The sequence below is a fragment of the Phodopus roborovskii genome, unplaced genomic scaffold (genome assembly GCF_943737965.1).
Source record: "Phodopus roborovskii unplaced genomic scaffold, PHOROB, whole genome shotgun sequence".
In the NCBI taxonomy this organism is placed as follows: domain Eukaryota; kingdom Metazoa; phylum Chordata; class Mammalia; order Rodentia; family Cricetidae; genus Phodopus; species Phodopus roborovskii.
The window spans coordinates 8,411,932-8,435,467 of record NW_026126558.1 but is presented as its reverse complement, the minus strand read 5'-3'; the positions used below and the strand labels follow the sequence as shown (position 1 = coordinate 8,435,467).

The window sequence follows — 23,536 nt, the reverse complement described above, 5'->3', positions numbered from 1 at the left end:
CAGGACCCCACAAGTCACAAAGGTGCTTTATTTATAAATCTTGCTCAGGACGTGGGTTCTGTACCTGTAAAACAACTTGTAAAAAACAGAGGCCCTGCTCTGGCGAGAAGTCCTTGTGTACTGTGACCTTGAGGGCCAGGATCCATGGTCACAGTGGCCATAGGGCAGCGTCATCTCCTCTTCTCCAAGCTGGGGTCTGGGTTGGTGAGAACAAGGAGGTGACAGATGTCTGCTCCACCGGGACCAGAGCCCTGCTATGTTCCTCTGGCCACTCCTGTCTTGGTCCAGGGCCCAGTTCACTGTCTTCATCCAGCTGCTCAGGTAGCCATGTGCCCAACACCTGGGGCAAAGGGCAGTGAGGCAGGGAGCTGCCATACAGGTTCCACCACTTGGTGACTTCTCAGGCTTCAGCATCCAGTTCCCCATCATCTTGGTAAAACCCTGACTCATCCATCCAGACTAGGAGAAAGAGGGATCAGCATCAGGAAGAAGGCACCTCAACAGGTCCTTGGTCAGCCTCCCTAGGCCACCACCCCAGGACCCTACAACCTAGGCTGAGAAGGATCCCCAGTGCCTCAGGTCCCCTACCACCTAGGCCTTCCTGGGAACTGGGGGAGAGCAGAATCTCCTTGGGTTTCAGATCTGAGGGATGTCAGAGTTGGGGTGCTTCCTCAGGGTTCCCAGCTCACAGGCCCGCGTGCAGTCTGGTGATGTTTCTCTTATTAGCATCAATAGCACAGCCATGTGCAAGGGCTTGAGGTACTCAAGAGACCCCTCTCTCTCTTGTCTTCCCTACACAGAGGATGACACTGATGCTTAGGGAGACTCACTTAGATGTGCTAAGACTGATGCTTAGCACATCTAAGGAGCAGGTGGAATTCTGAGGCATGGTGGGACCCAAAAGTATGGCTTCGAGAGATTGTGTGGGCCACCCATCTGGACCCATGTATCCCACAGTTGTCCAGACTTAAAAGGAACTTCTTCCAAGGTTCAGGAGCTTCCTAAGAACTCAGCTTTGCCCTGAAATGTCACCTCACAATTTTGTGGGCTAACTACTGAACTTGGGAACTTTACAGAAGGGGATACTGGCTCTATAGAAAGAAGTACCCATGCAAGGCTGAGGACTGGGCCTCTGAGGTTCTCCCTGGGCCTGCCTGGACACTAGCTGGGAGGTAGAGAAGCAATGGGCAGGGTATTGGCACTTCTTCCACCTTGCGGTGGGCCCTTAAGTGAGTCCCTGTCCTTCCCTAGTTCTCTTCCATGCCCCTTCTCTAAAGCAGAGCTACAAAGAGTACCTAGAGCCCTCACTGATGGAGTGGGAAGTAAGTGAGTATGCCCCATATGTAGCTTGGTGAGGGGCTCTGGGGAAGGCCACAAAGGAGGGTGAGTACTGTGGTTTAGCTGGGCCCGTGTACAGTATGGCAGTTTCTTTAAGAGGGTAGCCTGATGGGCTGATAAAGTAACCAGGGTGGCTGCCCTCTCCAGAGATCTGGGGTGGCCCCCTCTGCCCTCCTACCTCTCCCTGGGACCTATTCCTTTTGGGCCTGTTCTGCCATGATGCCACCCACCCCATGGGACTCAGCAATTTCTACATCATTTGGTGCTCAGCCTCTGTGAGCCTCAGTTTGCTCATCTAGCGAGTGGTGAGATTTATGCTAAATCTGTTCCTGTGAGAAAATGACCCATTTCCTCAGTATGGGCCATCAGCCACAAGCATCCCATCACCAACAGCCTTCTTTGCCCCTTTGGTGTTAGAGTCAGATGGACAGAACCCAGGGCCTCAAGACCTCAACCACTGAGCACAGATAACCCATTTTCAATATTTATTTTGAGACAGGGGCTGGCTTAGTTGTCCAGGCTGGCCTTGGGCTTTCTTTGGAGCTCAGGCAGCCTTGAACTTGTGATCCTTCTGCCGTAGCTTCCCCAATAACTGGGACTGTGGACCTGCCCAGCCAAACCTGGCTCAATCTCCATTCTGTGTACAAGAGGGAAGTCTCTCTTGACAACTTCAAGGGCATCCATCGGCAGGAGACAGTTGAGACACCGATATGTACCCCACCCTGTATGCTATCTGGCCAGGAACATTTCACATCTTCCCTTCCCTCACATCTGGAAGACACAGGGGCAGTCACAGCCTGACATGGGGTTGTTTCCCAGTCTATCCTGTTGTCTGAGCTGTTGCAGCCAGCACCTTGGAAGACAGTACTCCCTGCTGTTGGCAGGGATCGAGCATCTTTCTATTCCAGAGAGTGGCTAAGACTGGGCATGGGGGCCAGCCCAGACCAATCCATCATCCAGCAAGGACTGCTCAGCTGCCAGCAAGGACTGCTCAGACAATTGCTGGACAAGCTATGTCTAGCTAGGGCTGGCATCATGACAAAGGCCCAGGGTCGAGTGGCCACAGAGTTGGGAACCAGGTCAGGCCATGGCACGGAAGGGGTCCAGGGAAGAGTCTCCCGAGAATAGTGGTATTGCCTCACCTGGTTGCTTGGAGTCTCTGGCCAGCCCCACGCCTGTCGGGGTTGGGGGTGTAATGATGATGTTGGGGACACTCAGGTGCTTGTCGTTTAGCACAGGTGCCTCGTCATGGTTGTTGTTGATGCTGCTGTTGTTGCTGCTGCTGACACACATCTTAAAGCCTGAGGGATACAGGACATGACAGAGAGAGCATCAGGCCCTCTGTCAGTGTCTGCTAGTCACTCGGTCTCTTTGCCTCACTCTGAGAGTGCCCATGCTCCACAAAGGGTCGCTGCCATTCTCACTGCACAGACAGGGAAATGCATCCCCAACCTTGCACAGCTCTGTGAGGGCTCTGAGCTCTGCCTGTCCCCAGAGATATGCATGGGAGTGGTAGCCTTTGAGTGGCATCTTCTCAGGTATGAGTGACATTTCCCAAAGTCTGTCCCCTGGATCACCTGGCCTTCTGAGATGCTCCAGGAAGGGGCATCATAACCAATGAGTTGGGAATTATACATATTTGTGACTGAATCCCATCTACTTTATCCTCCTGCTGGACACTCACAACTCTGCCAGCCAAAGGCTCTGAGAAATCCTGCAAGAGGAAAGATTGGTGTTTGTTTTGTTCTTTTTCTTTTTTTCCTTTCTTTCTTTCTTTTCTTTTTTTTTTTTCTTTTGTTTTTTGTTTTGTTTTGTTTTTTGTTTTCATTTGAGGCAAGATCTCATTCTAGCTTAGGCTAAGGCTAACCAGGAACTTGCTCAGCAGTCAGGCTGTGCACAAATGCAAAGTGATCCTCTTACCCCAGCCTTCTCAGAGCTGGGATTACAGGCAGGAGCCACCACAGACAGCATGAAAAGGCTTTCTTCTTTGAAATTTTAGGTTTATTTATTCTACTTTATATGTTTGAAAGTCTGAATAAATGTCTGTGAACCAAGTGCCTGGTGTCCATGCAGGCCAGAAGAGGGTGCTGGATCCCCTGAACCTGGAGATACAGATGGTTGTGAGGTGCCATGAAGATGCTGGGTACCAAACTCGGGTCCTTTAAAAGAGCAACAAATGAGCCATCTCTCTAGCCCTAGTAGAAAGGCTTTTAACTTGACCTAACCCAGGGTTTCCCAAACTTAAGATGACTTCAGAATCCCATCTGGAGGGATACCTGTTCATATCTAGAGCCAAGAGTCATGAGGTCCTTCATCCCCTTCACACCTTTGCATATGCTGGTCCCCTGCCTGAAATGCACTTTCTTCCTTTGCCAGAGGAACAAGCTTCTATCTGTCCCTCAAAATCCAGCATAGCATGCTCATCTTTGGGGAAGATGGCTCAGGTTATCTTATGATCTCTTTGACCTGTGTGTGCCCACTTAGTCACAGGCATTGAGATGACAGATGGCTCTTACCTCTGCTTTCGCTGAGGGCACCTAGAATAGCTACCATTTCCTTATTGGTCCCTCTGAGCCCAGCATGGAGTCTAGAGCAGAGTAAGTGACAGAGTTTTAAATTTTACACTAAGTGATTCAAACCTTCAGAAACCTTTGAACTTGGAGTCCTTTACCTCAAAGAACACCAGACTTGGGGGCTGTAGGAAAGGAAGGAAGCCCAGAGTGAATGTGTATTGTTGACATGGGCAGAGCCACATCAATCTGTAAAAATGGGATGTCCCCAAGCTGTAGTGCTCGTTCAAAAGAACGGAATGGGCAGAAGTAACAATCCTTGGCCTGCCTTGGGCCATTGGCTGTGTGGGAGGTCAAACACTGTCCCGGGAAGACACCGAGTGCACCAGAGCCTGAAGACCATGCTTCTTATAGTCAGGCATGGTAGAGCACACCTGTGATCCCAGCACTCAGAGGCTGAGGCAGGAGGACCAGGAGTCCAAGGCTAGCCAGGAGACACAGTATGACTATCTCAAGAAACAAAAGCTAGCTGGGTGATGGAGGTGGCACATGCTTTTAATCCGAGCAATCAGAAGGCAGAGGCAGGTGGAGCTCTGTGACAGCCAGGGCTCACAGTGAGACTCTGTCTTTAAAAAAAAAAAGGTGGGAGAGATGGTTCAGCAGTTGAATACTGGCTGCTCTCCCAGAGGATCTGGGTTCAATTCCCAGGACTTACATGGCAGCTTACAACTGGCTATTTTGATTAAAACCCTGTCTTGTCTTCTTTTGGTTTGAGACAGGATCTTCCTATGTATCCCAGGCTATTTCCTAACCCTCAATCCTTCTTCAGCCTCCTCAGTGCTGGGATTGCAAGCAAGAGCTCCCACAACCTCTCAACACACAAATCTTGCAGTGACACAACAGAAGAGGACACACAGACATGGAGGCTTCCCTAGTAAGAACACTGAGTGTCATCACATGTCAGGACCACACATTCACATTGTGTGTGCACTGTCACATGCCAGGGCCAAGGAGGGGTCAGCACCATGTGACTCCATAGATCAGATGGTCAGGTATTCATGCCTGTGACCCAGTGTGACATGCCTTGGTGAGGCCCGTCAGTTCTTCTAGCAACTCAGTCACACCCAGGGGGGCTTAGGGAGCAGCTGGCACGGCAGGGTGGGTGGCCTGATATATGGGGGTGGGGCTGGAATTGCACCTGGTCGCATCACACAGGAGGGCATTACCTGCTGGACACTTTGCCACCAGTACCTTAAGTAACAACTTAAGCCCCTCCCAGAAGTCTCTGGACAATTGGCTGAGGATCCTGACAATTTGGAAGGCAGTGAACAGAAGCCATCACCAGTGAAGTCACAGCTCAAAATCCCCACAAGATACAAACCCCTGTGGAGAAGCACAGCTTCTCATGTGATCCAAATTCAGGTCGCTCCTCCCCACAGGCTTTCAAGCAGGAGCCCAGGGGCAGATAACCTCCCTGCTGGTGCTCCAGCTTGGCTGCTGCTCCAGGCTTCATCTGTCTGCTCAGTGAAGCCTTCTCTGTGCTGGAAGCAGAGTGAGACCTCACCCTTGTCACCCTTGGGTTTAGCTTTGGCTCCTCGCAGCATTCCTTTTCCTATTGACAAAATCAGAAGCCAAATCCATCCATTTCTGCTGGGAAGTAGTCACCATGGTGACTGGTGCACAGCTAGCGTCTAGTGTCTCCTTCTTACACACCCCCACTTTCACCCCATTTCATTCTGACACCTGACAAGCTCCAGGCAGTGCCTCAGCCCCTTTCCCTGACCTGTAGACTTCCTGGCTGAGACATTCTAGCACAGTGGTGTCACAAAGAAGCCAGCATGGGAAACAGCCAAGAACATGGGACATTTCTAGGGTACAAACCCAGTTCCTGGGGGTGACACAGTCTTTCCTCTCAGTTCACAGCCCTGTCTGCCCATTACACAGATGTGGAAGCTGAGGACCAGAGAGAACAGTAATTGCAGATGGCTGACCAGTTGGTATGAGTCAGCCAGGGTCCATCCCTAAGCCAGAGACTGGACAACTCCCAGTGCCAATGTTTCCTATCCTGGCGATGAGTAATGGGGCACGGAGCCCCCTGCACAGAGCCCTGCAGTTACTTCCTCAGCAGAAGGCTGTCACCTACAACTCTGCTTCTGTGGCATGTTGGCAGCCAAGAACCTATGGGGATGACAGGGCATGAGTTCATCCTGATAAGGTTCTATTTATAGGCAGCCGACAGGTCCAGGAGGAGAGCTTGTGGCTGGCTGGTCCCTGCTGCCTCAAACCCAGGATAATCCCCAGGAAGTGGGGTTAGGACAAGTCTGATGTCCCAATGAGCCAACACAGTCTCCTAGCCTGGACATGTTCATGCCAACCTTAAATCTGAAAGCAGAGCCTGGCCATGTGGGCAGTGTGTGCACCCGGGGCCATTTGTATGTGACTTAATGAAGGGATTTGCAAAGCCAGGGGATCTGCCCTATCAGTCTGTCTCTATTGCTCCCAGAGACCTCAAGCAAAAGGAAATGCTGCTTCCACCCCACAGTGACAGAGGAGCCTCCCACTCACTCACCTCCACCCTGACTATGACATGGTAGTGATGAGTCACACTCTGCCAGCAGGACTTACATGCTAACAGGGTCTGGAGCTTGAGGATGGAGCCCATAGCTTAAGCTGGAAGTATTTGGGACTCAGTGAACCCAGGAGAGCTGGAGGCAGGGGGGAGGAGAAGGAGGAGGGTGGAGGAGAGAGAGGCGGGGAGGAGGGAAGGGGGAGGAGAGGGGAGTAGGCAGGGAAGATGGGGGGGCGCTCTGGGAGGAGTGATGTTAGGAAGGAGAGGGAAGGAGGAAGTGGTGGGGAGAGGACAGGTTCTTGGCCCCTCAGCCCTGGGGCACAGCCTTGCAGCCTCTGGCCAGAGGCAAAGCTCCCAGGAGGATTAGGCAACGGTAAAGATTAAAAAACAAATGCCAGCCACCCTGGGGGCCGGGGCCAGAGCAGTCATCTTACGTGACTGCCTCGGGTGATTGGAAGCCTGTTTTAAGAGGACAGATGAGGCAGGGCACAGACCAGGCTTGGGCTAGGCCTGGAGCAGGAGCAAGAGCAGGAGCAGGAGGCCTTTGTGGGCTGTGCCAAGTGCTGGGGTCCTCCACCTTGAGCATCATTCTATGTACCTCCTCAGTCGACCAGACCCCACAGACCCAGCTTAAGCTGCCTTCAGAGAAGCTGAACTCAGACAAGGTGATCCACAGCCTGGCAAGGATAGGCTGAGTGCTAGCTAGCTCTGCCCTCTGCTGGCTGTGGCTGTGGCGACCCCAAAGCTCCCTGTGGAGATTCTTGGAGAGCTTTCTTTTCATTTAGAGCCAGGGCTTCCCATGGTCAAGGCTGGCCTTGAACTCCTCCTGATCCTCCAGCCCCCAACTCCCAAGTGCTGGGTTTGCAAACGTACCCTACCACACACAGCTTTCTTCTTCCTGTCTCTTTTTTGCTTCCCCCCGGGAGATTTAACGATTTACCCAGGAGACCTGTATAGTCATCGTTGTTCCCACCCCCACCCCCAAGGGGCTGAGTCTCTGCCTTCTGAGTTGAGTATTGGCTGTTTATAATGCTTCCTGGGCTGGGAACACTTGAACTAGGGTGAGTGTGGAAATGGGTGGCTTGCCTCTCTGAGCCTCAGTCTCCCTAGCTGTAAAATATGGAGTTCATAGAAACCATATACATGTGGATGACATGGCCCACAGCAATCCCACCGTCAAGGTCCTGGGGGACACTAAGCTGGTTGCCATCTTCCCCCTAAAGCCAGCCAGGCTCCTGCAGCAGCTGAGGTGAGCAGAGCCTGTATTCCCACTGTCTCATTCCTCATACCACAGAGAGAATTAGGATCACAGCCAGCCTAGAGGACCATGCCTCTTGCTGCTCTAACCCTTCCTGCCTCAGCCCCCATTTCTTGTTTTTTAAAGCTCAGGGACAGGTGAGCTTATGCTCGTGACCCCACGTTTAGCTTCTACCTAGGTCACCCCAGGATTTTAGGTACAGGGTAAGGTTCCCTACCCTATCCTCAGTATTCCCCAAGCCTCCCAAGTTCTTTACAGACTTAGGCTGCTTCAAGTTGTGACCCTGAGCAGACACGGCTCACAGGTGCCCTCTACTGGCTCATTGTAAAATAGTGTTTTGGCTCTGTTGGGCACCAGCCCAATAACCTCCCTCTCCACAGAAAAAGCAACTTTCACACACAAGGGTTTTCAACCTGCTGAGCCCAGGACAGCATGAGCCATACAGACAGCTGGGCTTCAATCCACTTGGGAAATGGTCCCACCTGTTTTAGCCTGTTTTCTCCGCTGCTGGGGGCACATCATAACCCCACAGAGGGGCTAGACCAATGGTTCTTAACTTGTGGGTCGGGACCTCAGGTCAAATGACCCTTTCACAGGAATCGCCTAAGCCAATTAAAAAAAAAAACATATATTTACATTACAATTCATAACAATATGTGGGAAAATTACAGTTATGAAGAAGCAACAAAAATAGTTTTATGGTTGGGGGAGGTCACTGCAACATTAGGGACTGACTGTTCAAGGGTCGTAGCATCTGGAAGGTTGAGAGCCACTGAGCCAGACTGTCACTAACTCTATCCCAGGCCACTCAAGTGAGTAGCCCCACAGCTGGTCTAATGCACCTTCCAGAAACAGCAGCTGTTACTAATGCCAGGCCCTTTACTCTTAGCACTTCATCAAACCAACCAATATCAGGCACCTGGTATGTAGGTCAACATGAGGGGCTTTCCATTCTCTGAGCACAGCTGAGGTGGGTGCTGGTCCGAATATTGCTGGTTCTAGAAGCTGGCAATTTAGCTTAGCAGGTAGAGAGCTTGCCCAGCATGGGGCCTATCCCCGGTACCACGTGGTACAGTGCACACCTGCAATCCCAGCACTCAGGAGGTGGAGGCAGAAGGAACAAGAGCTCTGTTTCCGCATGGCGCTCAGAAGTCACCTTTTTCCTCTCTTGTTGGATAGCCATGGACTTGGAAAAGAGGCCTATCTTGGCCAGGGCGGCCCACTTGGTGCATCAGCTTCTGGGACCTGCTTCTAAATAAGGGACCAAGCCCAGCCCTGGCTCTGGAGGAGCTCAGGCCCTGACCACAGGCATCTTCTGTGTACCAGACAGTGCCCCATGTGCTAGGCCTCCTGTATGCTGAGATGACATTGTGCATCACCACAACTCTATGGGGTTTGTTTTTCTCTGAGATCTGGCACATTCTCATTGTGGGACACAGACACGCATACAGATACACACACAAATCAACCTCAGCTAAGGGTCACAGGTGTGATCTGTATAATCCCAGCATTCAGAAGGCTGAAGCAGGAGGATGACTGTTGAATTTGAGGCTACCCTAGGCTACAAAGTAAGTTCCAGACCAGCCTAGACTATAGTGGGAACTATCTCAAGAAAATTTTGATAATGGCCCAGATGTGTTCAAGGCCTGGAGCCTTGGTTTTCTGTCCCCAACACAGCCCATCACACATTAGGAAGGCTGGAGTCACATAAGGGGTACAGCGCCCCCTACACCAGGGGGCCCCATTTCCTCAGAGTGCCCTCCACAGGCTGTGTGTTTTGAGGAAGTTTCCTGCCCTCTTTGAGCAGGAAACAGACTCAGAGCACTTAAGAAGCTGAGGCAGGAGGATTGTGAGTTGGAGGCCTGTCTGGACCCAACTCTCATCAAAAAAAGAAAGAAAGAAAGCAGTTTCCCTGAAGAAGGCATTCTCCACCATCAGACTGACAAACACCTGCTGGTACTTCTGTCTGCCATGTGGTGGATGGGGATGGGGGGTCCCTTGCAGGTACAACTGCCAGGGTCCCTTGCAGAACCCCCAAAATATCAAGGACCCAGTGTGTTAGAACGGAACACTAAGGTGTTAGGGACATGCTGGGGGAGTGGTAGCGCTGTGGATAGGCTCTTGACACACTGTAACAGGCACAAACTACTCTTAGGGGACACAGAATATTCTCTTGGAAAATAATGTTTCTCTGTGTAGCTCCTGCTGGTCTTAAACTAGCCTGAGGAACTACCTGCTCTGCCTCAGAGTCTCTGGCATTAAAGGCCTGTACCATCACGCTTGGCCAAAAAGTTTTTTAAAAATTCAGGGAGGAGCAAGGTGGGCTGGGGAAGAGCAGGCTGGCCAGTCTCCTGACCCTGCTTATGTCTGAGCAGATAAACAGCCAGTGGAATGCTGACTTTAGAGTCCTGGATGGCTTCGAGCCGGGGTCTTGGTAAGTGGCTCCGGTACAGCGGTGGGAGCGGATCGGCACATGTGATTAGGGAGGGCATCTGTTCCCACCCACTGGGACTGCTGCCCTAATTCCTGAGCGTGGGGTGCTGCTGAGGCTTAGAGCTTAAGCATTGGTGACAAGGGAGACAAGAGGGCTAAGTCCTAGTGTGGGGCAGGGAGCTGGACATTGCCCTGGGCACAGAATGGGGCTGGATCTGCTATCACAAACTCCTGAGTTTCAAACAGGCTGTCAAGATCAATGCTCTCAGAACTCAGCCTAGGCTGGAGCTACCCAGGCAGGCTCTGTACAGAAGGTTCCAGAAGGAGCTCTGGACCAGTCTAGGACCCTGTGTTGACCACCCTGGGTGGCCTAGAACTCTCTATGTAACTGAAGATAACCTTGAACTTCTGATCCTCCTGCCTCCACCTGCTGAATGCTGGGATTGCCAACTGAGCTACATCTCTAGCACCAGTCTTTCTATAGGAATATATATACACATATAAATACATGTGTACACACCAGGCTGGTCTTGAACTCACAGAGATCTGCCTGCCTCTGCCTCCCAAGTGCTGGGATTAAAGGCGTGCGCCACACCATGCCTGGATATATGTGTGTATAATATATATATATATATATATATATATATATATATATATATATGCTGTCAGCTTTGGAAAACAAGTACTCCAGTTTACCACTGTGGAGAGATCAATAGGCTTTTTGGCCTACACCACTGAATCTTTTTCCTGTTTATGCAAGAATAGCACACTGTACTAAACCTGTAAGGTCAAATCTATATAGAACTGATTATGGAAACTATTAAATTATTGTTTATAGTGGAGGATTAAAAGGAATAATTGGGATCCAGCACATGACACCTGGCCCATCTGCTGGAGGCCATGTTGCAACGGACCTGAGACACTCTGGGTGGCTCTCATGTGTGTCAAAGCTTTGGAACCCTGAGCTAGGAAGTCCTGAGTGGGGTATCCAACCTTCTGGGATCCCTTGAGCAAAAAGGGGGCCAGAAGAAATAAAGATACTACATTTATTCTACTGACCAGAGGCCTGGTTGTCAGGTCTTGGGGTATAATTGCTAGTCTATGGGATTTTTGTTGGCTGGTAGTCTAGAGGGGACTTTAATCAGCAGGCCAGAGTTGGGGTAGTGGTAGAGCTGGTTTTGGCTCTTCCTCTTCTCTTCCTCTTCTAAAGTCTTTCAAAGCACAAAAAGCCTGAGGAGGGGCAGGGTCTGTCAGTCACACCATGCAGAATCAGACTCTTTCTGGAGGCCATTCTACCCACCTGTTCCCTTAGGACAGTGGTTCTCAGCCTCCCTGAAGCTGCGGCCATTTAATACAGTCATGTTGAAGTGAACCCTAACCATAAAATTATTTTTGTTGCTACTTTCTAACTAATTTTGCTACTGTTATAAATCGTAATGCAAATATCTGTGTTTTCTGACGGTCTTAGGTGACCCCTGGGAAAAGGTCATTCAACCACTAAAGGGGGTTTCCACCCACAGGTTGAGAGCCACTACCTTAGGAGTTGTGACAACAGAGGTTCAGCCCTCCTCACCCTCTTCCTTCTGAGTTCCCAGGACACAGTGACTGGCTGACCAACTTAGCTCCGTCAGCCGCTTGGGCTAGCCTCTATCTATCTGCTCTAGCATGGGCAAGTGTCCTGGGGCTTGCTTAACAAACGATCACAACTGTGTGACTTAAGATAATGGGACTTTATGCCCCACAGCTCTGGAGACCAACAGCTTGCAATGGTGGTGGTGTTTGGGGCCAGGAGCCCTAGGGAGGCCCCAAGAATAATAACTCTTTCCTGCCTAAACTGGTTGCAAGTGGCTCCCATGCGTGCAGGCTCTGCCACAGCTTCTCATGCCATCTTCTCTGTCTCTTTACCCATGAAGATGCCAGTCACTAGGTTTAGAGTTTAGCTAAACCCCCTCAAATCTAGTGTGAGCTAACAAAGATCCTCAGCTGTAGTCTTGCAAGGACCTCACTCACAGAGAAACAAGGACCCCACAGTCCTTGCTTACTTGAGGAGGACCCTGTTCAGCCTCCTATAAGTCACCCCCCATCTCTGCTGCACCATGTCTTTGACCTCCTGGCATTTAATGACCCCATCTATACATGGGCTCCAGACCCTAAGAGATTTGGAAGTCTCCAACCTCAATGCCAGGCAATGTCACTACCATGGAGTAGGGCTCTGGGTGGATCGAAGCCCAAAACAGAAACTAGGCACACATGGAACTCCAGGAAGCTAAATGCCTGCTCTGGAAATATAGATCAGACCAGGGTTATAAACCAAGGTAAGCTTTCTTTCTCTTCCTTCCTTCCTTCCTTCCTTCCTTCCTTCCTTCCTTCCTTCCTTTTTTATGAATATTCTTAAAAAAAAAAAGATTTATTTATTATGCACAGTGTTCTGCTGCATGTATCCCTGCAGGCCAGAAGAGGGCACCAGATCTCATTACTGATGGTTGTGAGCCACCCTGTGGGTGCTGGGAACTGAACCCTGGTTCTCTGAAAGAGCAGTCAATGCTCTTAACCACTGAACCATCTCTCCAACCCCATAGGCTTTCTTTTAACAACAAGCATACTGAGTATTCACTATGTACCATCACCCCGAGAGGAGGTAAATATGGCTATGTGGACATGTAGCCCAGGCTGGCAGAGTGAGGAGGTGTAGGAGAGAGGCTGAGGAACTTTGAAGGACCCCAACAGTAGTGTGGATTGGACTGAAGTCACCCTGAGCATAGAAAGGGACCAACAGGTGCAAAGACCGTGAGGCACGAGACAAAGGTGGTGGGAAGCAGACTATTGGGGAAGAACGGGTGTGGGAAGCAGGGGTCACTGAGGCAGGAGGCACTGTAGGAGCCAAACCGTGCTACTGAGAAATTAATATTTGGGGTGGGAGGCTGGAGAATTGGCAGAGTGGTCAGAAGCACTTGCTGCTTTTGCAGAGGACCTGAGACCTGAGTGTGGTTCTTGGCACCCACATCAGGCAGCTCACAACCACCTGTAGTTCTAGCTCCAGGGGATCTGATCTTCTGGCTTCACCTGAACTCACGTGTGCCTACCCACATACTTAAAAATAAATGAGTCTTAGCCAGAAGGGGATAGCACACACCTTTAGTCCTAGCACTCGAGGGGCAGGCTGAGGCAGGTGGATCTCTCTAAGATTGAGGCCAGCCTGGTCTGCAGAGCAAGTTCCAGGACAGCCAGGGCTACACAGAGAAACCCTGTCTTGAAAAACAAAAACAAACAAACAAAAAGGACTATTTATCTATTTTATGTGTATGTGGTTTTTTTTTTTTTTTTTTTTTTTTTTTTTTTGCTTGCACATGCATCTGTACAGACAGAGGGTAGAAGATGATGATGGACCCTCTGGAATTGAAGTTATGGACAATTGTGAGCCACCATGGGAGTACTGGGAATCAAACTCAAGTCCTCTGTAAGAACAAGTGCTCTTAACTGATGAGCCATCTCACCAGCCCAAAATTTGTGTTTTTTAAAACAAGGGTTCACTGTGTAGCTCAGGCTAATCTTTCTGTCCCCAGGGTCCACCACCATGACACCTACAAACATGAGTACCCTGGCCTCTAAAAAGATGGTGCTCTCCTTTGGTGAACCCTAAGCAGAGTCCATGTGTGCAACTAAGTAGAATTCCCTAGATTATTCTTAATCCATGGGTGGCTAGGTGGAAGATGTCTCACTTTGCTCTGAAAACCCTGAGCCCAGAGACACACACAGGAGCATCCTGATGTGGGGATTCATGGGACATGAGTTAGCAGTGTTAAGTTGAACCAGGATCTGGGATGATGATGAGATGCTGTGCTATGCAGTGGAGGGTATCTGCCCTGTGTTGTGTGCACTCTCTGGATAAGGAGCAGAGCTGATCTGGAGCCCTGATGTGGCCTGGAGCTGGGAATGTTACAAGGAAGATGAGCTGGGAACAGCTGAGCCCCAGAGGCAGTCTTGGGGATGGAGGGACAACCAGGTAGGTCCCTTGCCAGTTGCCCCATGAGTGACAGCTGCACTTCCTCACCTCTAGGGGTGAACTGGCTCCAGGATGACCAGCCTTATTAGGGTGAGGTATTTGAAGGTTTAATCAGACTGAGGACCTCATAGTGACAGCATCTTGGAACAAGGTGGACTGAGCCCAGCAACTGTACACTCAGAAGCAAAGAGGAAAAGATGGGAGAGGAACTGTGTGAGGATGGAGAAGACAGAATAAGGCTGCATGAGGATGGAGGCAGATGACAGAGTGGCTAGAGCAAGGCTCCTGGAGGAATTCAAATACTGCCTAGGCTAAAGCTGTGTGACCCCAAAGAAGCCAGAATCCCTCTCTTGGCTTCAGCCTCCTTTTCTTGGAGACAAATGACTTAATCCATATAGAAAGCCTTTCCCAGGCTAAGTCCCCAAGTAAAATAGCCACTGGTTGTCATTTGACCATTCTGATTCCTGGGATATATTCCAAACAAATCATCATGCCAAAATATCCTATATGGTTTACCTATAAAAGCAACAGTGTAGAACTCAAGGTCATCCTTGGCTACATAGAGCTTGAAGTTAGCCTGGGTTACATGAAATAGTGCCTCAAGGAAACAAAACAAAGCATACAATACCACACAGAACCAAACCTGTGGCTGCACTGTTGCAGGACACACAGGAAACTGAGCCTGTGGGGACATCATTCTGCATGGTGTGTGTGTGTGTGTGTGTGTGTGTGTGTGAGAGAGAGAGAGAGAGAGAGAGAGAGAGAGAGAGAGAGAAACCAGGCTCTACTGTGGAGGAAGGTCAGGGCTGGTGGGTCAGTCTTGGCTTCATTACCTCCAGGGACCAAGGCTGGGTGGCTGGAGGCAGGGGCCAAGGTCCAACACACCCAAAGCATGCAAGGAAAACTGCATGAGGCGATGCCTTGAAGGGATCCTTTTCAAAGCTCCTGTTCCAGGGGCCCTTGGCACACTATGGATTTTAGGCTTTGTTGGGGCAGAACTGAGGTGTGTCCTGTTGGGGATAAGTCTAGGTGCCAGGCTGAACCATCTTGGACATCCTGATAGAACCAGACAAGACCCCACTGATGGGTGGGAGGAAAAGAAAACATGTCCAATCCTTCTGGATAATAGGATTACTGCTTTTTTGTTGACATAGGGTGACAGTGTAGCCCAGACTGATCTGATGCTATTTTTCCCAGGTTGGCTTCAAACTTGCAGAAATCCTCCTGCCTAAGCTTCAATGAATGGTAGGATTTCATGCCTATTTGGATCTCAAATGTCCCTAAAAGGTCCATGTGTCATAGTGCTAGTCCCCAGACCATGGGAATAGTTGTAAAAAGCAATATTAGTGGGCAGTTAGGTCATTGAGAACAAGCCCTGGAGTTGTATACTAGGACTCTGGCCTCTGCCCCAACCCTTTCCAACTTCCCAGCTGTCATAGATTGATCGGCATCACATTCTCCTCCCTCCCTCCCTCCCTTCCTTCTTCCCTTCCATCCTTCTCTTTTTAAACCTATATGCATTGGTGCTTTGCTTACATGTATGTATGAAGGTGTTGGGTACCCTGGAACTGGAATTACAGACAGTTGTGAGCTGTCATGTAGGTGCTGGGAATTGAGCCAATGCTCTTAACCACTGAGCCATCTCTCCAGTCCCAACACCTCATTCTCAACCCTTCTCAGTCCCTATCCACAGGCCCAAAGTAACCATAAAATACTCTGAAACCATGAGTCACAATAAACCTTTCGTCTTTGTTCATTGTTTATCTCAGGTATTTTGTGGCAGTAATTCAAGGCTGACTGACAAACTGCACAGTGAAACATCCAACCCCATGATATGTAGACGCTTGCCACAACATACTGAGCATAGAAAATGCAATGCTGGGTGATCAAAGCCAGGCAAAAAACTGGTCCATGCTGTTGCAGAATATTTGTTTACACTATGTGAAGATGTGTCACTGTGATTGGTTTAATAAAGAGCTGAATAGCCAGTAGCTAGGCAGGAGAGAATAGGCAGGACTTCTGGGGAGGGAGAGGAACTTGAGATGAATCTAGGTGTGCAAGAGATGACAGCAAGACACTGAAGAAGTCGGACAGAGGAGAGGTAACCAACCCATGTGGCAGAACAAAGATTAATAAAAACAGAGTAATTATAAGAGCTAGCTTGAGCTGGGCAGCAGTGGCACATGTCTTTAGTCCCAGCACAGAGGCAGAGGCAGACAGATCTCTGTGAGTTCAAGGCCAGCCTGGTCTACAGAATGAGTCCTAGGACAGGTGCCAAAGCTACAGAGAAATCCTGTCTTGAAAAACAAAAACAAAAGCAAGCAAACAACAACAACAACAAAAAGAGCCAGTTGGGAACAAGCCTAAAACTAAGGCCAAACTTTCATAATTAATTATAAGTCTCCATGTTGTTATTTGTGAGCTGGCAACCCTAAGAAAAGTCCAACCACACCATGCATATGAATGTTAGAATCTCTAAGAACCCTGGGGTCCACATATACGAGGCATTAGAGTTGTTGACATTGTAGAAACGTAACTATGGGATGTCAGGGGCACATAGTGGCAAAGCATTCCATACCCCTAAACTGCGCACTCACTGGTCATGTAAACTTTGTCTATTCTACATGGTTACAGAAAAGTGACATCATAGAGATGCTTTGTGCGGAGCACTAAGAGGACCCACAGCCACAGTGAGGTTAAGACTCATGTCCTCTGCAAGAGAAGGACCCACTCAGGCATTAACCACCTGCCCCATGTTCAGTCACTTCCACACATGGGCACTCATTCACCATTCACCTGCTTCTGTGAGACTGGGGCCTGAGAGAGAGCAGGCCCTGGAGTGCAGTGAGGGCTGATGCTGCTTCTCCAACATCCCCTGGCTACTCTGCAAGCAACACTACCTTGCTAGCAGTCCTGGTGGAGCTGTCAGTCAAGATGCCCCATCCTCCCAAGGCACAAGACCTCATTTGGACGATCAGAAACTGTTCTATGTTTGCCCCTCCCCCATCCCCATATGCAAAGTACGTGGAATCTCAGGAGACATCCATCCACTCCTTCCTATCCTTTTCACTTCTCCTGGGGGAGAGGGTTCTGTCTATCTTCCAATAAAAGTTCATCTTGATCGTGTTAACTGCAGTCAATGCCCTAGCTTGTACCCAGAGACCTGGAGACCTGAGTTTGGATTGAAAAGCCCAGGCAACAGAAGGGAACTGGGATGAATACTCAGGAGAGCTGAACCCCAGTGGCAGCCTGAGTGCTGGGAGCTTGCATGTCTGAACACCCCACAGCCATGTCATGACCCCACTTTATGAACAAGGAAGTCAAGGCCGTTGTTCAGGTCTCCAGAGCTTGAGCAGGTTGGGGAACACAGGCCTCTGAGCTGACTGAGGGGAGCCTGGGGTAGGCAGCGAGGAGAACCAGTGGCTCAGCACATCCGGTAGAGAGTATGTGTTTCACGGTGCCCATCAAGAAAACACACACCTTTAATCCCAGCACTCGGGAAGCAGAGAGGCAGAGCTATGTGAGTTCCAGACCAGCCTGGTCTACAGAATGAATGCGCAGTGGTGGTACATGCCTTTAATCCCAGCACTGGGGAGGCAGAGGCAGGTGGATCTCTGTGAGTTAGAGGTCAGCCTGGTCTACAGAGTGAGTTCCAGGACAGCTAGAACTGTTACACAGAGAAACCCTGTCTCAAAAAAAAAAAAAAAAAGAAAAGAAAAGAAAAAGAAACAGAAAAAGAAAAAGAAAAAGAAAGGAAGAAGGAAGGAAGGAAGGAAGGAGAAAAAGAAAACACAGTGAGAACTGTGGGGATGGATGGAACCATAGCAAGCTAGATGGCAACAGCAGTTGAGGGTGGGCTTATAGTATCTTGCAGGGCTGTCCAGGGCAGGTCTGGACATCAAGACTGGGGCATGAGGGTTGGGTCCATGTCTGTGTCACAGGGGAATATCAGAAGGCTTCAGGTATTTCCCATGGGGGCCATAATATCTCAGGTTCCCTCTGGATATCAGAACAGAGGTCTGTGCTGCCCCCACTAATACCTCTCACTGATTCTGTACCCTTCTAGAATTTTCTGATGCCCTTTTTTTCTCTCCCAGTACTAGCCATGCTGACCTCTTGATGAGTGATGGCATGCATCCAGGGTGTCCTGGGAAGCAATTCCCCAACTTATGCCTGGCTTCTTACTAAGGCTTCCTCCTTCCCAGGTACCATCTTCTTCTAGGACTTCCCCTCTGAGAAGGGAGTTGAAGCCCTAGAGTATCAACCTCTGGTGAAGGAAGGCATGGAGGAGGTCCCAGAGGCAGAGCAAGCATTTACAGAGTACCTACTGTATACACTGACTGCCTTTACAGATGGGGTCCTATCAGTCTAGACCAGTACCCCAGGCTTCTGGGTCCCCCCATACTATCTCCACCCCATCTTCCCTGCTCTGCTCCCCAAGGCCCCTTGTCCCCAGCACCCCACACTCTGCCTTACCTTTCATACAGGAGAGTTTCAGCCCCATGGTGTCACCTCTGCAGGCCTGTGAAGAGAGAAGAGCACTCAGAGAGGGGCGGGGGATGTCATTGTCCTGGCCACATGTGGCCAAGCCCCTACTTGGCCATCTGGGCACACAACAGGAAACAGTGGTGGACCAAGCCAGCTGTGAGGTCACAGTGCCTGCTGACCCCTTCTGGGTAGAGGACTGCTGCCCAGGAAAGTTCAGGTGAGGTTGGTCAGGGTTGAGGGTGTGGAAGCAACACTCCCGTCTGTCCTCCATGGGCTACAGGGCAGTGGTCAGCCTCAGGGACGGAGGACCCACAGGTGGTGGGGCAGTGGTAAGCCTTCTATTTTAACACATACTCTGCTGACTTGTCAAGGCCATTGGCCACATTGTCTACTTCACCCATTGTGGTGCTGGGGATCGAACCCAGGACCTTGTGCATAGCAGGCATGCCTACTGTACCACTGAGCCACAGCCCAGCCCCCTGTCCTCTCAATACAAATTCTTGGAAAGGATTGAATTATAACAGTGGAGAATTAGAACAGTTCCCACACATGTTCTCCCGACCTTCCTGCAACTCCTTCCTTCAAGCAATTGATTAATACAAGCAGGAGGTGGAGGAGGGGTAATGAGGTCTTCAGTGGACCAGTGTCCATCAGGGATGACTTCACCGTCTGGCTCTCACAGGTTTGCAACACAGAAAAGTCACTATGGTGTGCATCTGCTCATAGAAGACAGGCCCCAGCCTGTGTCTAGGGCCACACAAACCTAGAGCTGGTGAGGGATGGAGTGACAGGCTCCAGGCAGGGTGCCTGGGTCCTATCTGATTCAACGTGAACCTGCAACTGGCCTGATCTGGGCCCCTTTACTTCTCCTTTGGAACCTTGGCTACTTTAGCCATACTTCTGATTCCAACATCGGCTGTAAGGAATGTATGAGTGAATACTAAGTAGAATGAATACTAAGTAGGCTGTTGGGCTGGGAGCCCTTCTGGGCATGGTCTCTGCCCACCCCACGTGAAATTAGAATGACCCTGCCAAGAGAGCCTGAGTCACAGTGGCATGGTGCCCCACCTCCTTAACAAAGCCCTTCTTTAAGGACCAGGCTGGGCAGGAGCAGTAAGACCATTTGTATGTGGACCTGAGAGACTGGGCAGAGCAAACTGGTCCCTTAGCTGTTTCCCAAACTATCACACAGCCATTTCCTGCTTCAAGCATGTTGAGCACACCGACATCTGGGTTTCTTCCTTGCTTAGGAAAGTCACTTTATTTGTATGACAGGGTTAGAATTCTTTCAATTCCAGCCAAGGCACCATGCTGAGAACAGATGCTGGTCTGGCCAGACTGCCAACCTGAAAATCTCAGGGAATCTAGAGAGGCCAACAGCCACCAAGACCCCACCTAGGGCTAGCCCCGACTTCCCACCAGCCTGCTGCCTGTTCTGGGCCACTTAGTGGCCCTCATGCCCCACTCTCTTCATACCATTAAAAACATCTGCTACACAATAAAGCCCACAGTGCAAGGGAATGTCCTCAAGTTTTCTGTAGCAGTCAAGATTGAACGTGGAGGGTGAGATGGGGTGAGGGGAAGATGGTTCAGTGGTTAAGAGCATTTCATGCTCTTGCAGGAGGACCTGGATTCTGTTCCCAGCATCCCATGGTAGCTCACAACCATCTGCTGTAACTCCAGTTCCACAGGACCCAGTGTCCTCCAAGGGCATCAGGCATGTGTGTGGGGCAGACATACATGAAAGCAAAACATTCATACATAGAAATAAATTTAATTTTTTTCTGAAATATTGAACACCACTGGGGCATAGGAGACACGGGTACTGTGACCTTAGTGGCTACTATCAGGAAACCAAGGCTCTGTTGGGCCTGGGAGAATGGTGGGTTTCTTTTGAGTGGGCTACCCTCTATCATTCTCTATGGTGGGGTCATTTCTCATGATTCTATAGGTCTGGCCTAGCTTTCCTCCCCCAGGATGACAGCCATTTTCTGTTGCCTCTGGGCTAACACTTGGCCTTATCTACCTTCCTGGCTCAGTTTCCTGCCTAAAATGGGGGACAAGAAGAGGTTTGGGTTAGAGGGCTAGTGTGAGTGTGAAAACAGCCAGTGCAGGTCTGGCACAGGCCAACTGCTGGCTAAGCACTAATATTTCAGTGTCCTCAGCCCAGGAGGAGGACGAGTTGCTTTTTAAGTCTCCCAAGTGACCTACACATCCCTAGGGGATACACACTCCTGCCTGGAGTGTGCCCACCAGCTCAGGCCTTCCAGGGACAGATTAGGCACAGATTTCCACAGCCTTGGGGCTGGTGGAGGGATTAAGACTTTCCATAAATACACAGCCTCTCTCCTGGGCAGAGGACCTGGACCCACAGGAGGGGGACCAGGGCAGGGCCAGATGTGCGTATGGCCTACACAGGACCAGTCCACATTGTGTCCTGGGTAGAAAAGAGGTGTGAACAGCTAAGGAAGGGGTGCTTAGCCTCCTGGAAGTGTCTCTGGCTGGAGAGAGACATCAGAGTCTGCCATTCAGAAGGCACCTGGGACTCAGTTTCCCTATCTGTAGAACAGGGTGTGTTCTAACATTTCTATACTCTCTCGGGAATGACTTCTACATTGCTGCTACACTGATCTCTTGGCAAAGGCCAGAAGTCCCTCTTGCCCTCACAGTCACCCAGGGGAGCTGCGGATCCTCTTTGAATTAAGCGCCCTCCCTAGGTCTGCCCGGGCCAGCCCTGTCAGGAGAAGTGCCTGCTTTGCGCGGGTCGCCCTTTGCGGTCGCCAAGCTGCTTTGATGTACTGGGCGCCCCTAAGCTAGGCAGCTCATCAATAATACATTCGAAACACTCGGTGGAGGGAAGCAGTTCCTCCCAAGGCCTCCTGCCCCCACCTCTCCCGACTGCTCGGCGATTTGACAGCCAAGCCTGGTGCATAGAGGGGCCTGAGGCTGCCACGCGAGGGACACGCCCCCGCCCAATGCCAGGCGCGCGGCCAAAAGGAACCAAGCTGGGCAGTGAAGTCTGCGGGAAGTTGTGAGACGCCTTGGGACCAAAAGGTCCCCCTATCATTCTGACGTCTACACCACCTTGGGGTCTCCACAGCCCCTCCCCCGGCGTCTCCACCCAACCCTGGGGTACCTATCCTCCGGGGTTCTCCAACCCCAGCCTCCACCGTCCCGGGTTCCCACCCACCCCGGAATCTCCACCGTCCCAGGTCTCCAAGGCTCTGGGGTTCCCTGTCTTGGGTCCCTCCCTACGTCCCTCCTAGGTCCGGGTGCGTCCACCCTGGCGCGCACGGCGCGCGCGCACTCACCGCTTTCTGGGGCGCGCTGGGTGCGGACGCTGGTGGCCGTGCGGGACACCAGGCGACGCGCCTGCAACCGCCGGCCGCGGGGGTCATGGCCCGCCCTGGCCTGCTCTCCCCGTGGCGGCGCTTGCCTCGGCCCCCGCCCGGCACCTGGAGGGCGGTGCCGCCCGGGCCGCTCCGCCCCACAGCCCGCCCTGGGCGCAGTCACAACCCCGGCCGCCGCGCCTCCCAGCCCGCCTCCCCCACCCCGGCGGCGCTCCCAGCACCGGGGAAAGTTTGGGCACCAGGGGCTTTCCCTGGTGCTGCGGAGAGAAAGGGGCGCCCGGCTTCGTCTCTCCTGCAGAGACGTAGAAGTTACACACCCAGCTCATCGCTGCGGTTGGGAGGTTCAGGTGGCATTGTGACCCGCGGGCTTCCCTGCTGCTGGGTTCTGGCATTTTGACTGGCCACGTGCCTCCTTCTGCCACAGCTGGCAGAGAACCTGAAGGTGCAGACCTAAGAGGACTTAGGCTGCCGCCTCTCCACTCCCTACCGCTAGCATAATGGTTTCTTTTGTATTGTTTGCGATAGGGTTTCTTGTAGCCCACCCAGGCTGATCCTCTGGCCTCTACCTTTCAAGTATTGGGATCGAAAATATGGGCCAGTGTCCAGCCTTCTTTGTGTTTATGTTTTCAGTGCCAGAGATGTGACATGACTTTCCCATTACCCCTCCTCCACAAGTCCACCACACCCACACACTTCCAATCCCAGGTGTGGCTTTCAGGCCCGAGTTTTAATGGCTTTCTCAGGGGGCCCTCCTTGAAGTCCCACTCACCTGCCTAGCTCAGTTCTTTGTCACAAGCCTGTAATGTCATGCCCACTCTTCAAGCTCCAGCTCTCCACACCCTGTACTATTTTCCAAATGATTACAAGGGGTCCAGGACAAAAGAGTGGAATACACAGATATTCATGTTCTTTTAGCCATCACTAAAAAACTGTAGTGAAGTTGCAGGCCCTGGCTTTGTTCAGACCAAAGTGATATGAAATGGATCATATACTCTTAAGCATTTCAACAGAAGTGGGTAGATGGGCAGGATAGTCCATGCCCACCTTCCTCAGACAAGGTGGGAGCTGCCCCAGCTTGAACTCTTGAGTGATTTGGGCATTCCTGGTTAAGCACTATGCTCCTGCCATGCCTCGCTTCAGGCATGAACCAGGATGAGCAAAAGTGCTTAGCAACTGCAGCAGACGTTTGCTCTGCTCCCTGGTTTCACAGCACAACATCTCACATCAGTTCCCCCAGCCCTGTTCCATTACCTGGGGCGGGGAGGGGATACTTTCACATGTGTGCAATTTTTGATGAAAATTTCCCTCCCTCATCCCTGACTTTCTTAGGGGATCTCTGGTACCTCCCAAGAACATGCCAAGGTCATGTTCTTAACTGTACATCACCTCCCATGAGTCCCAACAGGCTACTTCCTGAGCTGCCAACCGCCCTATGTTCAGGTTGGACATAGGGTAAAGGGACAGGGTTACTCTAGACTATCTTCTCTCATGGTGACAAAGGACATATGGAAGCCCCTGGGGATAGCAGCAAGAGACTTTGAATTCTTGTTCTGGATGGTAAAGGATCTGGGCTGGCCAAATGCTGGT

General features: G+C 51.0%; 1 protein-coding gene across 1 annotated transcript; it reads right to left on the bottom strand.

The window, feature by feature from the left end:
• Positions 1 to 10: 10 nt before the first annotated feature.
• CUNH16orf74 (chromosome unknown C16orf74 homolog) lies at positions 11 to 22,075 on the bottom strand. Its single transcript, XM_051201791.1, has 4 exons — positions 21,911 to 22,075; positions 18,588 to 18,633; positions 2,481 to 2,639; positions 11 to 459 (listed from the first exon to the last, which is right to left on the bottom strand). The coding sequence occupies exons 1-4, from the start codon at positions 21,995 to 21,997 to the stop codon at positions 401 to 403; spliced, it is 351 nt and encodes a 116-aa protein (XP_051057748.1). The 5' UTR covers positions 21,998 to 22,075; the 3' UTR covers positions 11 to 400.
• Positions 22,076 to 23,536: the final 1,461 nt, after the last annotated feature.

Coding starts and splice junctions, on each gene's coding strand:
- CUNH16orf74 (XM_051201791.1), bottom strand. CDS start 21,997: ATGACCCCCGCGGCCGGCGGTTGCAGGCGCGTCGCCTGGTGTCCCGCA. Junction 2,640..18,587: donor GAAACTCTCCTGTATGAAAG/GTAAGGCAGAGT, acceptor TGTATCCCTCAG/GCTTTAAGATGTGTGTCAGC. Junction 460..2,480: donor CAGAGACTCCAAGCAACCAG/GTGAGGCAATAC, acceptor TCTTTCTCCTAG/TCTGGATGGATGAGTCAGGG.